The sequence below is a fragment of the Hippichthys cyanospilos genome, chromosome 18 (assembly GCF_059441005.1).
Source record: "Hippichthys cyanospilos isolate Australia breed blue-spotted pipefish chromosome 18, RoL_Hcya_1.0, whole genome shotgun sequence".
Classification (NCBI taxonomy): domain Eukaryota; kingdom Metazoa; phylum Chordata; class Actinopteri; order Syngnathiformes; family Syngnathidae; genus Hippichthys; species Hippichthys cyanospilos.
This window is the reverse complement of record NC_142386.1, coordinates 14042905-14058056: the sequence shown is the minus strand read 5'-3', so window position 1 is coordinate 14058056 and position 15152 is coordinate 14042905. Positions and strand designations below refer to the sequence as shown.

The 15152-nt window shown below is 38.4% G+C and overlaps 1 protein-coding gene across 6 annotated transcripts in view; it reads left to right on the top strand.

Moving 5' to 3' along the window:
* The window catches only part of ncam1a (neural cell adhesion molecule 1a), a 312988-nt gene that overhangs the window by 250189 nt on the left and 47647 nt on the right, over positions 1 to 15152 (top strand). For 4 of the 6 annotated variants that reach the window (XM_088440217.1, XM_088440222.1, XM_088440221.1 and 1 more), the window contains exons 9-13: positions 1674 to 1703; positions 8525 to 8675; positions 10125 to 10309; positions 10383 to 10479; positions 14985 to 15152. In XM_088440217.1, the coding sequence (XP_088296343.1) occupies positions 1674 to 1703; positions 8525 to 8675; positions 10125 to 10309; positions 10383 to 10479; positions 14985 to 15152 (631 nt within the window). The remainder of the gene's footprint in view (positions 1 to 1673; positions 1704 to 8524; positions 8676 to 10124; positions 10310 to 10382; positions 10480 to 14984) is intronic. The other 2 variants (XM_088440218.1, XM_088440220.1) reach the window with 1 other exon arrangement.

The window sequence follows — 15152 nt, the reverse complement described above, 5'->3', positions numbered from 1 at the left end:
ATTTATATTATTGTATTATTTAACGTGCTTTGAAGTTCATCAACATAATGCGTTGGTGGTGTTTTACATTTTTATTCTGTTGTGGCCTGCTGTTCCTTGGCATGTCGGTGTGCATCAAATAACCAAAAATTTATGAATATGAAATAGTAAAATAAAAAAAAAAAAAGTTGTTTTTTTAAGTACGTTATCCAATGACGCTCCAAATTGCTGGAATGGTGGGTTATTTTCCTCTTCAGTTTGACATGACTCCTATTCCTCCACTGACACTGGTGCAATGTCAATTGAACATACTTCATGACAAAGTACACATTTCTTTCATTGAGCAATGCACAAACTACAGACAGCCTGTAACATGGCGACGGTTCCATATGGTTGACAGATTAACTCTCACAAAACCTGGCACCCTTGAACACTATCGTACTAAAAGCTTTGAAGACTTTCAGCAGGCACTGGATTCTGTTGTATATGTGTATACAACAGTATACACAGTAATATGTATTCAAATTAGAATCAATATGAAACCTGAAGATGAAAAGATTATTTCTCTGGCCATTGCAAAGCCAGTTGCCCAGCCCCATAATGTGAACAGTGCATAGTTGGAGTGCGTCATTAATATTGAATAGTATTGAAATCAAAAGCAGAGACCGGATCCATTCCCATCCCAGAGACAGGAAAGAGTGATAAGTCAGAAGTTCACTTGCACACAGAGACTCAGGAGACAGGAATCAGTCCGATATTTGGCACATTGGTGATTAAAGTTTTTATTAAGTATGAGTTTTATAGTACAGGTTTTTTCCAAACAGGAAGTAAAACGCCTTGTTTGCAGAGACCGCATCTCTTACCGTGTGGCTGCCTCGCCCCCTGCATGACGTCGTTGAATGCCAGCAGACCACGACACAACCATAATTCATCTTGATCGCTCACCCTCACAAGGCTCGTGGGTGATGGAGACAATTCCAACAGCTTGAATAGTGGGACCATGAACAGATGTTTTAGAGACATTAAAATGCATAACAGCATCAATACACTGCTCTCACTAACGCCCATTCCCCCTATCAAATCAATCCCCGTGGAAACCCAGAATTCAAAGCAATGGTTCCTCATGTTGGTGAATTATTTACTACTCACGTTGATTGGCCCGCTGTATGCTTCCAGACAGAATTTTCTGGAGTAAAACACTGTAACTAAAAACATGAAATATTGCTGTTGACTCGGTGCAAAGTCTCGCCTCCTCAACTCCGAAACCAAAACGAAACTAAAAGATGTGGTAAAAGTCCGTTTGTTATTACGCTTTCAATGGCGATATGAGAGCGTTTTAGTGGAAGTATGAAATTCTTCGGTCATTATAAGAGTTCTTCAAGTCATATTTAGCTGTTCCATTTAGCTGGGCCGGGCCAGTGTGACTATGCTCAATAAGCAAGGAATGCTTAGGAATGCATCAATGAAGAAAAATAACGCTTAGAGTGTTTGGGGTGAAAAAGGGTTGACTTTTCATGATAGGGCTTCTTTAAAAAGTGTTTGAAGTTGGAAAAAAAAAAGACTGGTTTCACATTTTTTTCCCAATGGAAAAAAATCCTTGTTTTTCTTGACAAGTGACTCAGAATGTCCCACCCATGTGACTTTTTTACAAAATCCCCACGGTGTCGTTATTTTTGTGTGTTTGTCCATTCCAGGCTTCGTGGACGCGTCCCGACCAATACGAGGTATGGTGACTAAAGAGTCGTAGCTGTAGTTTCACGGGTCCCAGATTTAACACACTAGAGCACTACCCACAAGTGTTTCCACTCAACCCACTTGAAGCATGTGTGCTGTTCAATGACAACTAACTGTTCACATTCGTCACTTACCATACGAAATTAATTACATCTGTTTAGCTCATTGTTGAAAGGAGACTTTTTTTTTTTATAATTTTATTATTCGATTTTGCAACAGGCTGATTGCTTAATGAGTACATACGTCTAAATACTGTGCTATGACCTATTTTGAAAAAAAAAAAAAACACTGCACAGGAAAGCACATGGTTTCTGTACTTTTCTTTTGAAGCCCATTACTGCCAGTTAAAATAAATGAATATATAAATTCAAGTTTTTTCGTTTAATGTTAAAAGCCCATTTGCACCAGTTGGTAAAAATCAAGTTGTTGTTTTTTTTTTCCTGTTACAAATGCTGTGTTTTTCGGACTATGAGCTGCGACTTTTTCATCATGATTTGAGCCCTGCGGCTTTTTGTCCAGTGCGGCTTACCTGCTGGTTTTCCCCACCGGTCAAGCAAATGTGTGTTCAAGGAGTCAGTTTGTGGAACAACTATGAAATGGAACTTGAAAAGATGTTAATCAAGTGCTCAAAAAGACTTTTAGAATATAGTATTAAAAACATTAAAAAATGTTTAAATTGAATAATATTGTATAAAATTGTATAAAAACTTGTGACGTATAAATTTGATATATGGTATACAGTATATATGATTGTATGTATTAATCATTCTTTTCTGGCACGGAACCAGATAAACTCGGTACAGTGCAATCAAAGAAACGTTGTCGGTACATTTTAATATTTTTCAAGAACAAGGAAGCAGTTTGCTAACTAAAAGGTCAATGGATAAACACAAAAACTAGATTATCAACTTCAGATAATGATAGAAAAATAAGAATCATGTATTTGATTTTAGACTTGGTGAGGCAGCATGTGGCTCATTATCAGAGTTCCTTTTTAAACACTGTTTCAATTAACTGCAAATACTTTGACAAAATGATAAGGCTTCTTACATGTAGAAAAAGTATGAAAGCCCATCCCTGTCAGAAAAAAAGCTTATTTTCGCCAGTGGACTTTGTTTTGTTTTAGTGGTAAAAAACTTTGTTGGAAAAAGAAAAAAACATGAAACGCTAAGTTGATTACATGTATTCAAATAGAAGTACCGTAATTTACTTTTTTTCCCCCAAAATAAAAGCCAAAATTATGGGTGCAGCCTATAAATCGTAACTTAAAAATGATAATTTTCTTTATTCGACACCATTCAAGGAAAATTGATCTGTCCGCCAAATAAGACGAGATATGATGCACAGATGTGCATTTTTGTGTTGGGAACAAAAGGAAACACAACTGCTTCCAGCGCATTCACTACACTGGTGAGGCATTCGCTTTTACATTGTTGCCAGTGTTGGTGCGTCTTCTACACGGTAGAAAACAAGTAGAAAACAACAGAATTTGAGCACAAAATTAAGGGTGAAATTTATTTTCTGATGCTTCTTATATTTGGAGAATTACTGTATTCAATAATATGGACCAGAGGTCCCCAACCTTTTTATGATCACGGACTGATCAACACCTTTTAGAATTATATTGCGGACCGGGGTGTGCTGACCGCATCATCCTACTCACTATGTACAGTATGTTCTCACTATGTAATATCACCATGGACCGGGGGGGTGCAGCTGCTGCTCCTGGCTGCTCTAAAATAAATAATTTCCAAAACAATATATCCCGCTGGATATATATATATATATATATATATATATATATATATATATATATATATATATATATATATATATATATATATATATATATATATATATATATATATATATATATATATATGCACACACACACACAGCATATAAGTATATGATGACACAATCTCAACACAGTATCAACGCATTGTGTCCATGTGCCAACCCGCTCCATAATGCCTCATCAACCCACCCAAAGAACAACAAACTCCAACCAAACATGCCAATGCAAACACTGTTTTACTTCTTTACCATTAAGTGAATATGAACAACAAAAAATATGAACTCACCCAAAACGGCTGTTCTGAAGTTATTTCAGTGCAAAATCCATTCTTTCTTCCGTCAGAAAGACTTCTATGACTTGGTTGTAGAGTCTGTAGTGTGGTTCATTTCCAATAATAAATTATTTTCAAATCACATGGACACCAATGCTGAAAGTCACATCAGTCCAATTTCCCACTTGTCTGTGGAAACAGGATTGAACGTCTGCTTTAGCCCAAGGCTAGGTAGTCACTGAAAGCTGTCAATCGGCAAGGCAAATGATTTAATGGTTTATATCTGCAATACATTCTGCAGCATTTACGTCTCTGTGATTAATAAGGGAATTACGTTTTTTATTATCTATTACAAACATCCATAAAATCTACAGTCTCAGTATCTCATGAAAGATGATGAATAACATCTAATTGTGAGTCAAGCATGATTTAGATCAGTCTTCATCTGAAAGACAAGTTTGTTCTATATTTGATCTATTAATGACACTAAGTGAATTAGTCTAGTTCAAGTCGGGACCTGTCATATTAAATCCTCATAAACTCTTGTGAAACACCAAATGCACCATTGCAACTGGTGTCAGAAATGTACAGTACATTTCCCTAATTCATTTAATATTTAATACACAGTTGTGGTTAGTCTGTGGTTCTTAACTTCAATTATGTGCCCCCTGTGAAATATTGTTTTCAGCCAAGTACCAAAGCATAGTAGCAGAGTGCTGTGCCACCCTTCTCTAATTTATTATACTATGGGATTGAATTTGTAGTGGTATCTTTAGATGTATTTTATTTAACAGCTCCAGAAGATTGATTGTGTAACACAATCCCTTTTATTTCTGGTTTGTCTGTAGGAAGATTACATCACAAATGACTGTGCATCCAAATACATTTTAACAAAATGACTACATTTTAACAAAATGACTACGTTTTGCAAAGCAATCGCTATGATACGATTTAGCATGAACTTGATTCATGTTCCAATATATTGGCTCCTAATTTGAAAAGAAAAATGTACTTTTCCTGTCTAAACATTAAAAAGTACCTGTATTAGATTAGCTGAGATGTGAAGAAACCCTCTTGAAATCTCACTTACCCCCTAAAGTGCCTTCACGATTATACCTCCACTTGAAAACAATGCACTGTAGTGTTTGTTTGTAGTCCCAGTTTGGCATTTTGCGACCACTAGCTAGTCAAGTAGATTTAGACATCAAGAGTTGCCCTTTGCTAGTAGATGAGTGTTGCTACTGAGAAAAAAAGTATAGTGACCTTTACAGTCTACACTGTTTTCACTGTGGTTTTATCTCGACAGGTTGGAGGGCACTAAAGCCACAATTGAAATCTTGTTTTTAATCCTGATGTTTTCAATCCATCTCTGTTCAGGATTTTTTGAAACGACCATGTCATTAAGAGAACTGTAACCCTGTTGAATCGTTAGCTGTAGCACCACAGAAAATCACCTATTGATTCCTGTGCTGCCATCCATCGCATTGGCATTGATTTTGGCTGATCTTTAGCTAGTGCGCTGATAGCTTAAGCTCCCCGGCCGAACGCATCTACGAGATCATCAATCAAAGACCGCCAAGCAGGCATAGTCGTAAAGTCCTGGATGGCCTCGTCAAGCAAGTGGCGTTTGTGTTTAAAGGAGCTAGCCGACACTCAACGTCAACTAGGGGCTGATTGTTGACACCTAACCCTGGAGCTGTTGGTCTTCATCAGAACTTTGGATGAATAATGTCCTGTTGTTGCTGTTTATTGCTTTTTGTATAACTTTGTCAGTACCATTTTCCAGATGTATGGTTTGGCAAGATTCTAAATTAAATTTGAAACTCAAGGAAGCACAGTTGGTTCCTTGATTTACAAATTTAATTTATTCCATGATTAAATCAATGACTAAATCAATTTTTACATATCAGATGAATCAGAATTACACTGCAGTCCTCCAAAATTCTAACTGCATCAAGGCTTTCCATGGATTTTTAATATTCAGTTGGAATATTTTTGTCACAGTCACATACACACATAGTTGGCATATGTCACCAACGATCAATTGCTCTGCAGTATAATTGTGGACAAAATGTGACAGAATAGAATAGTGCAACACAAGGAACAAAGTGGGATTTATTCATTATCGCAAATTAATTGTTTTAAAAATGCAAGTCGGCAATTAGTGGCGAAGGCAATTAAGTAATTGAAAGTGTCTGAATGAATTTTCCGCCAATTTCCCTTGTCTGGCTGAATGCGCATACTAAACAAGCAGATTAGGAGGTAAACAACCACCATTTGTCATGGTACCGTTTTTGTGGTCTGTATTTGTTGTCTTTATCAGAGGCTTGCATCTCTTCCAGTGGCCAGGGACTTATGTCAGCAGGCTATCTGATTACTCGCAAGGCATATTTGTTAATGGCCAGGGATTCGCTCTCAGTATACAACTTGATGTCATCCATACCATAGAAGGAGGCTAATTGTTGTTCCACTTGTGAACTGGTACCCAAAGCCGCTCTTAATTATGATCTGATGATGATACGGGCTTATGTAGAAAAGCAGTGGGGACACGGCCTCTCCTTCTAATATACCACATTCAATATTCACCTGGCTTTGAGTTAGCCTCCAGTGTTGTTTTCCACAGCTTTATTGATTTCTAATGAAGGATTCCTAGAATCCTGTTGATGTTACACAGCTCAAAACATGCAGCTATCGATGTTGAGTCATCATTTTCCCTGTTGTCAATCCAGGCAGTGCACTGGTTGGTGCTTCTTATTTTACAGTTGTGGGCTAATGCTCTCTCAACCATTAGTATTAGGTGTTATTACCAATGCCTTTGTGTGGTCTGCTCTACATATTGATCCATATGCCTGCTTGTTTTGGCTGTTATGATGGCTGATACGAGTTTCCATGTGGTTATTAAGCAGGTCATTGGTCAGTAGTTTAATGGAGTTGCTCCCTTCTGAAGATCTGTTATGATGAGGGATTTCCAACCATGGGTTAGCCCTTTTGGGTGGGTCCATGATGTAGTAGCTGGTTCATTTGTGCTGCCAGGTGTTCATGGAGAGCAGTTAGCTTCTTTAGACAGTAAACATGAATCATATTGGGCCCGGGTGCTGTCCAGCTTTTTGTGTTTGACATACTTGCTTGAATATCTGCCACTGTGATGACTATTGATTCTTGTTCTGGGTTGTTGCTGTGCTCTATTTAACTTTCAGGCATTGGCATTGTATGTTGCTTCCTTCTTCCAAACACTCTTCCAGTACTGTTCCGTCTTAGCCTTTTATCTTGCCACTGACAGTAGACCTTAGCTGGATTGTTGGAAAACAGTGTGTTTTCTCGTGGACCCTATCTCTTTCCTGTACCTCTTCAGTTGAGTAGGCCAACGTCTTTAAGTCTTTGCATAGCACTTTCAAATGCCCGATCTGTGGAAATGTTCCTGTATTTTTCAGGTACTGTGTTTTTCCGCGTTTTTCTGTGACTGAATAACATTAATTTGAATGTGAAATACGTAAATTCGCGTCTTTTATAAGGCTTACAATTAGGTTATATTTACCTCTAATGTGATATAGTATGCATCCGTTTTAGCGCATTTGCACTTTCAAATAAACTTTCGTTAAGCGCCACCTTATTGTCTCTTCGTTGTCAACAAAAAGACTGAGTAGATAATTTTTCCGGCGGACTTCACCCATTATAAAAAGGAAAAGACGGCTTGACTTGTCCGTTTGAGACAAAATGCGAGAGCAGGGACATCGCACACATGTATGTCAACAGGTGGTGATGTGTTGGCTCCGATGGTATGGGAGACCGGAACATATCGTGTCTGCTAGGAATGTCTGGCCAAGTTTCGTCAGAAGGAGTTTCATCTCACCTCCGGCAGAATTTCTCCCATGCTCCTGGGAAGGCGGAGTTAGTCGGAGTAGACCATGTTCTGCACCTCCATTGTCGAGGCTGCTGATTGGAATTGTGGCTGTAAGGGGGTTAGTGCCTGTCGTGGCGACAATCCCAGAACCCGTTGGTGGAAACCAGCGGTAAGGGAGGCAATCAAGCTAAAGGAGTCTTATCAGGTTTTTTTGACTTCAGAGACAGGTGACAGGTACCAACCAGCAAATGCAGTGTCACTTTGGCGGGTACCAAGGCAAAAAATTAGGGGGGGAAACCCCCAGTTAGGGGGAAATTTGTTGAGGCCAATGAAAATGACTTCTGGATAGATTTGAGGAAATTCTGGTTCATTAGGGGGAAGCTTTGTACCATTAACACTGTGAGTTGTGGAGATGGGGTGCTGTTGACCTCAACTCAGAAAGTGTATGCCGGTGGGGAGAAAAAGACATGCCTAAGGCGGTTTGGAGGGGTGAAATAGAACATCTAAGACCTCAATTCACTGTCTACCTCTGAGGAAGCAGAGTCTGGAAACTCTGAGGTGGGTTCCCCTATCTCTGGGGTTGAAGTCACCCAGAGAAAGTACAGATTGACACCTTAACTCCATCTGTCTTTTCATACCATCTTCTGGCATCTGTCATTAACCAGGAAAGAAAATCTCACCAACTAATACTGTCACAGAAAAATGAATAAAAATAAATTGTCTTAATTTGTGTTTACTGCACCAATTCCTCACTTTTTTTCTAAAGGATTTCATTTTTGATTTCCAGAAGTTTTTTTTATTTTTTTTCATCGAAGATGTCATTCTGCTTGGTATTCCGATGTAAACAAAACAGGTGTTTAACATAGCTTTGACAATTGGTTTTCTTTGTCTCTGCTTACAGAGCCATGACAGAAACATCGTGGTCCGTAGCCACGCCCGGGTTTCCTCCCTCCTTTTGAAAAACGTGGATTTTACATATGCTGGACAGTACCTGTGCATCGCCAGCAACTCTATCGGGCAGGACAATCAGCCCGTGTACTTGGAGGTTCGCTGTAAGTCCTCTTGAACTCTCACAATTCTCAGTGAAATTAATCTTTCAAAGATACAGGCATCCAAATTGACTGAAGCCAAATATTTAATTGTTTACTAGTGGTAACTGACCTACAAAGATTTCTACAACGTAATTATTTCTCACCATTTATTCAAGACAGTGATTTCAAACATTGATTCAGTCATCTACCTGTCACGCACACACATACCACTTTGGGCTGCTGTAAACCAAGTGGTCAACACTTCCTCTTGAATCGCTTGTTAAATGGCGTTCTGTGGCATCTGATAGCACATTAGCAAGAGGGCGAAGAAGATAATTTTTTTGCATGACCTAAAACTATTGCATTGAAAAATTGCATAGTCAAAATGAAACCAAAATCAATATTATTGTTCCTATGAACTTGAAGACGATGTCTAGATCACTGGAAATATAAAACAAAAACATGTAAAACGACCTAAATAAAGTTCTCTGCATGTATCACTAACAGATGAGCACCACCTCAACACAAACAAATGAACTGCATTCATATTGTCAACAGCTATAATTAACATTGTTAATTTAAAGTGTTTAAGACAGTTTTTTTTTTTTTTTTTTTGGAAGGGGGGGCTTGGAACGGATTAGACTATTTACATCTAAAAAGCACCTCTACCTAAAAAAAATGTATGTTAGAGGATCAATGAGAATGAAAACTCCTTAGAGGCATTAATTGCAGTATAATTATAATTGCAGAATACATCACTTATCATGGTATACTAATGTCAGACACTGACATTCTTCAACTGGTGATAATTCATCTCTACAATAACACAATAAGCCACTGCAAAATTGAGTTTGGCAGCATCTTTGCAACTTTTCTGCTTTGTTGCTCCCTGACTCTCACCTATTGTTGTTTGCACCAGTTGGCAGACAAATCAATAAGACTGGCAACATCTCACTGACTTCAATAGAGCGTTTCATTTTCTGGAGAAAGCACTAACATGTCGGCCTTTAGTTAAACCTCAGCTAACCACGTGACATACAAGTCAAAGCCTTCACCACGTAGGTTAGTCAAAGCTGATCTTTGACATAATGGACTTGTCTTAATGTTGCCCCATCATTAGAAACGCGAGCGAGATAAAAGTCAACACGCTTGCCTTTCTTTAGCAGCATTCTTGAACATTCATTTGGGGAAATTTTCTTCTATGGTTCTTCACTTTTGTAACGATAAAAAAACACTGCTGAGTGTCTTGAGGGAAATGAAAAATGTGCAATAAAAGAGGTTGGTCACATTTAGTTCACTGAACTCCGCTCACCCTGTGGATTTTTCATGCAAAGATTGATCGGTGCATAATCCTGTAGTTTGTCTGTTAAGACTTAGTCATTTCCTGTGAATGCTGCCGAGGTCATTAGCATATAATAAAGAAATAAATGCCGCAGCTTTTCTGCTAATGGCATCGCTTTGCTGTTGCAGATGCGCCAAAGATTCTGGGATCAGTGACGGTTTACACGTGGGAGGGAAACCCAGCCAACATCAGTTGCGAAGTGGAGGCCCACCCCGGGGCCTCTGTCACCTGGTTCCGAGACAACGTTCCGGTACCTTCCATCAACACCACCAATGTGAAGCTCTACAGTACGCAGAGTGTTAGCTACCTGGAGGTAACACTCAGGAAAACCACTCTATCATTCTATTATTACCTTTCCGTTGTCTGATTTTTACTGGTGTGTTCAGGTTTTGCCTGAATCTCAGAGTGACTTTGGAAGCTACAACTGTACGGCAATCAATGAAATGGGGACTGAGTCCAAAGAGTTTCTTCTCATCCAAGCAGGTTTGGGAGTTTTCCTCACTTGACAAATTTCATAGGGGTTACGGCTTTGATATTTGCTTGCTGTTGATTGTATTGTTTACCTATTTTCGAAACAACCGCCAGAGTTGACCTTTTTGTCCTTTGTCCAACTACTTTGTACTTTGACTTAGTGATTGATTCAGAATCATAGAGGTGGAATATTCCTTTTAACTCTTTTAGTGCCATGGATGAAAATTATAGTCATGGAAAATACTTAGGTTGTGTGCCAGTGACAAGAATTCTTATCAATATGTTTTTTTTTCTTTATGAATGGATAGATGACACTCAGTGCTCCTCTTATTATTATGCCAATTAGAAGACTTATTATTTATTATTATTATTATTATTATTATTATTATTTAGACAATTGTTAGACTATAGTTATATACATATGCAAACTGTTACTTTGCCATCAAAAATATTTTCACGGATCTGGTTCATGTTTTATTGAAGGGAAAGACTGTTTGAGATGTTTCAGATGCTACAAAAATATTTTGTCAAATGTTGTGCAGAAAACACAGCTTTTCACAAAAAAGCAAACTTTTCCTTTTGTCCAAAATAGCTTGGTGTCAATTGACCTATTTTCAAACAGTGACTCCTAAAGAACAGATTAAGGTAGAGTCGTACTTTCTTTTTCTAGGTGAAGAATGAAATCTAATATTTCATATATCACCGATGTCTACATAGTTGTACAACACAATATTGTGTCGGCCTTGAAAGGCGCGTCAAAATGCTGGAAATCGGCTAGCACTTGGGCTTGGCTTTTCAGATATGCTTGGCACTGAAAGAGTTAACAGTACTCCGGAGCATCATGTAAACAGCTCACTCGCAATAACCCAGCTGTGTCCAGTCTGCATATTTTCCATCTTGATGTGTTTCTGTAATACGCACATTACAATGGTGGAGTCTTACCAAAACCCTTCTGCAATAGGAGAACTTTGGGTAAAGTACAGTAGTAGCTGCTTGTTTTGTGCAACTATTTTTTTTAATGTTTTTATTCATCATTATGTGATTGATTTCAACGTGGCACACAATTGATCCAATTAATGAAACAAGGACACCGTAATAGATAAGGTCACATTAAAACAGGGACAGTGATCCTCACTTTGAATGATTTCAATTGGAATTGCAAAAAAGTCTCCATGTAAATCTTACTACTATCAGTGTCATAATAATGTGAGAAGCTAATTTTATTTATTTATTTTTTTTAAGCTTGGAACAGGGCTTGGACCAGGGTTTGATCATTCCACTGCCTTCAATTTTTTGAGGTTCTGTTCTTTACAAATGGAACAATTACAGTATGGTGCTTCAACCTAGTCATTTCATGTATCTTAAGGTAGCTTCAGACTCCATCTGTGTGAAAGGGTATTTCATGAAGCCATGACTGGGGTGTGAAGTTTAACAAATGGGATCAATCTAGTTTTCAACCTTTTTTCGATGATGAATGTGATTGTTGTTTTCAACTAAGCTCCCCCTAACCATGCAAAGCATTTTCGGATTTAAGAAATTACCTTAAACAGACTTCTGTGTCATTCATGAGTGATTTATCAAACTTTGAAATACATTTATTGTGGTACCTCTAGATATTCAATAATCCTTTGTATTTTATGGTGACTAAAACAAGGTGTCTAACTAGCTTGAAGTAAGTAGAAGACCAAACATGATTAAAAAGCAGGGTTTACACTTGAAATTTCAACAAAAGATAAGATGATCCCAATTTTTTTTGTTTTGGTTTTTTTTTTGTTTGTTTTTTAATCCTTGCTGGTCTAATCCAGCCGCTAAAGAGTGATTGAGTTGTACTGTTCTCAACTGACTGGCCAGCCAATCTGTCACTCATCTTAAGGGGCCTTATTACAAGACCTGGGCACCAATACGGTTTGGATTTCAACTTCTGAGCGGGAGTGGGTTACAACTTCTGCCCTCAATGGTCACTTGTCGCGCCAGGAGCCAATCACGTGTCTTGTAGGAGTTCCCATGTCTTGTTGGAGTGTCCCTTCAGTTGACTGACAGATTGACTGGTCAGGTTAGAACAGCATTTTTATTTTATTTTTTTGTCATTGCAGAGGAAGTCCTTTGAGTCAATTCCAAACAAGTAGCGGGGAGAGAGGAGGAAAGAAGCTTTGGGATACTTATATCTTTTGTAAAAAATTCGATTTTGAAGCGTAAACTCTGCTTTTTAATTATGTTTGGTCAGCTGACTAGTGCCTGTGGCATGTGTTTGAGCACAGTTAACTCATCAAATAACTCATCAACCGTCACAGCGCATATCTCTGCAATATAACTTTTTTTTGTTTGTTTTTCATGAAAAAAAAATCCATGATGCACTGAGGGAGGCGTGAAGTAGTCAGGGATCACTGTATTTTACTTAGAAACTCCAGAAGATCAATTGCTTCATCACTGCTTCATCTGCCAAAATTTGCATCACTAATGGATGGGCAGATGGATAATGACATTGCTCATTGTATATGACTTTAGCATGTAGCGTTTTGCAAAGGAGTCACTACAACACAATTTAGCAATATGTTCCCTCGCTTTTCATTTGAAAAGAAAAATATAACTCTTTTTATTATGGCATTAACAAACATTTAATTAGGTTTGCTGATACCTGCAGAAACCCTGTTAAAATCTGATGTGCCTTCACGTACCCTCAGGGGTACACATACCACCTCCTGAGAACCACTGCTCTGAGGTGAGCGTGAGCTCTGTGTCCAAATTGTATTCCACAATCTATTCCAGGCCTTCTGTTACATCGATTTGGCGGTTTCTGGCTGTTATTGACTCCAGCATATGATAAGCAGTATTGAATATGGAAAAATGGATCGAAGCCAATTCATTACTTGATTTGATTGTGGAGATAAAATTCTACATTCCAGAGGACAGGTTAATAAAAGGGAGAATAAATTGAACACATTGCTATGATACTGTATTGGAAATTACAATGGGTTGCTTGCTTTGAAAGATTGGCTCTGTAACCTGCCTCCTTAAAAGTTCAGGCACAGCGGAGACCTTTGCAGACCATACGAAACACAGTCCAGTTGGATTTGCCATCTATTAGCAGCCAGTGCATAATATACAGTATTACCAGCGGTGCACATAAGTGGTACGCAGGTAACGCATGCGCGAAAGAAATCACTGATACGTAACATCGGGCGCTTCACAGCATGCATTTGCATACCTACCTATGTTCATCCAAGATGTGCCATAGTTTGAAGCAGACTTAAATGTGGTGCAAGATTTACTGCTCATATCCCCAGCTAATTTCCAGTCATCCTTTATTTGACAAATATGAAAAGAACATGTGAATGTTTCGCAAAATATTGCTATTATAAAAGGAGGTGTCCTGTGGGGTGATGATGTGAGTGGTGGAGTAAGCACTTGTTGGCTGTTCCACTCCCAAAGACAGTAAGAGAGAGCTCATTTTGTGGCAAAAAAATACAAGTGCTACAATTCCTTCCCATCTAACGAAGTGTTTGGAACAGCTCACGCACGACATCCTACACTAATGACCTTCTGTATTCAATCTTACTAAGATTGTAATTGACCCTTACATATGTGTATATATTCGTAAACAATTTGAATTTGTAGCATGTGCGCAAGATAAAAACAAAACAAAACATGGTTACAAAGTTAGCAATTTATTCTTGTAATTCCAAAACATTATCATCTTGACAGTGATCTTTGTTATATAACCGAACATAAAGGGACAGTGTGTAAGATGTAGTGTTTTTCATTAAAAAGAATTACTTAAATGATTGTAAATTTCCAAAACGTGCAAATAAATGTATTCTTTATGACCAATAGTATGTTTTAAATATAATCATAGGTCTAATTATTATTAAATTATATTCCGTGAGGGGAGGCACTTCTCTGGAGGCGGCCAGGTTTGTCATAGCTATGGACAATGGTAAATCCAGCACCTGCCGCACCTCCTGCTGTCTGTAACGTAAAACGGAGGAAATCTTACATACCGTCTCTTTAATAGCATGGTAAGAACAGGTTGCAAAAATGCACAGAAATCTCTTTCATTGCACAAAAAAAGCTTCGAATGAAGAGTTTCCAGCAATTTTTCTCCATGGTTTAACAGATGCTCGTCGAGAGACTTACTGCACGACTTTGGCTATTGTGAGTCAAGTGCGCGTTTTTCGCCCCGCGGCACTGGCGTTACCTCACTACATGCCTATCAAAACAAGGATTCAGATATATATATTTTAATCATTTTGAATGAATTGCAAGGTACGGCTTACATGCAGGAAGACTGTTTTTAATGAAAGAAAAAGTGAGTACCAAATACAATGTCCTAGTAGTCGTGTGAGGAACCCATGAAAAAAATTATGTGCACCCCTGAGTATTACCCATCCACCAGTCAGCCATTTCTATTCTTTGTGGGTCACTTCGGCATGCTTAAAGCAAATACAAAAACAAAGTTTTTCAGAGACTTTTTTTTTCTTTTTCACTGAACTTGCTCTGCCTTGCTTCTTGCTTTGCAGAACTGCCATCATCGCCAGAGATTCAAAGGATTGAGCCATTCTCAAGCTCAGCTGTGGTGGAGTTTGATGAGCCTGATTCTTTCGGAGGAGTGCCTATCATCAAATATCGTGTAGAATGGCGCATGGATGGCCGCGACTGGACAGCAAGGGACTATGATGCCACTGAAG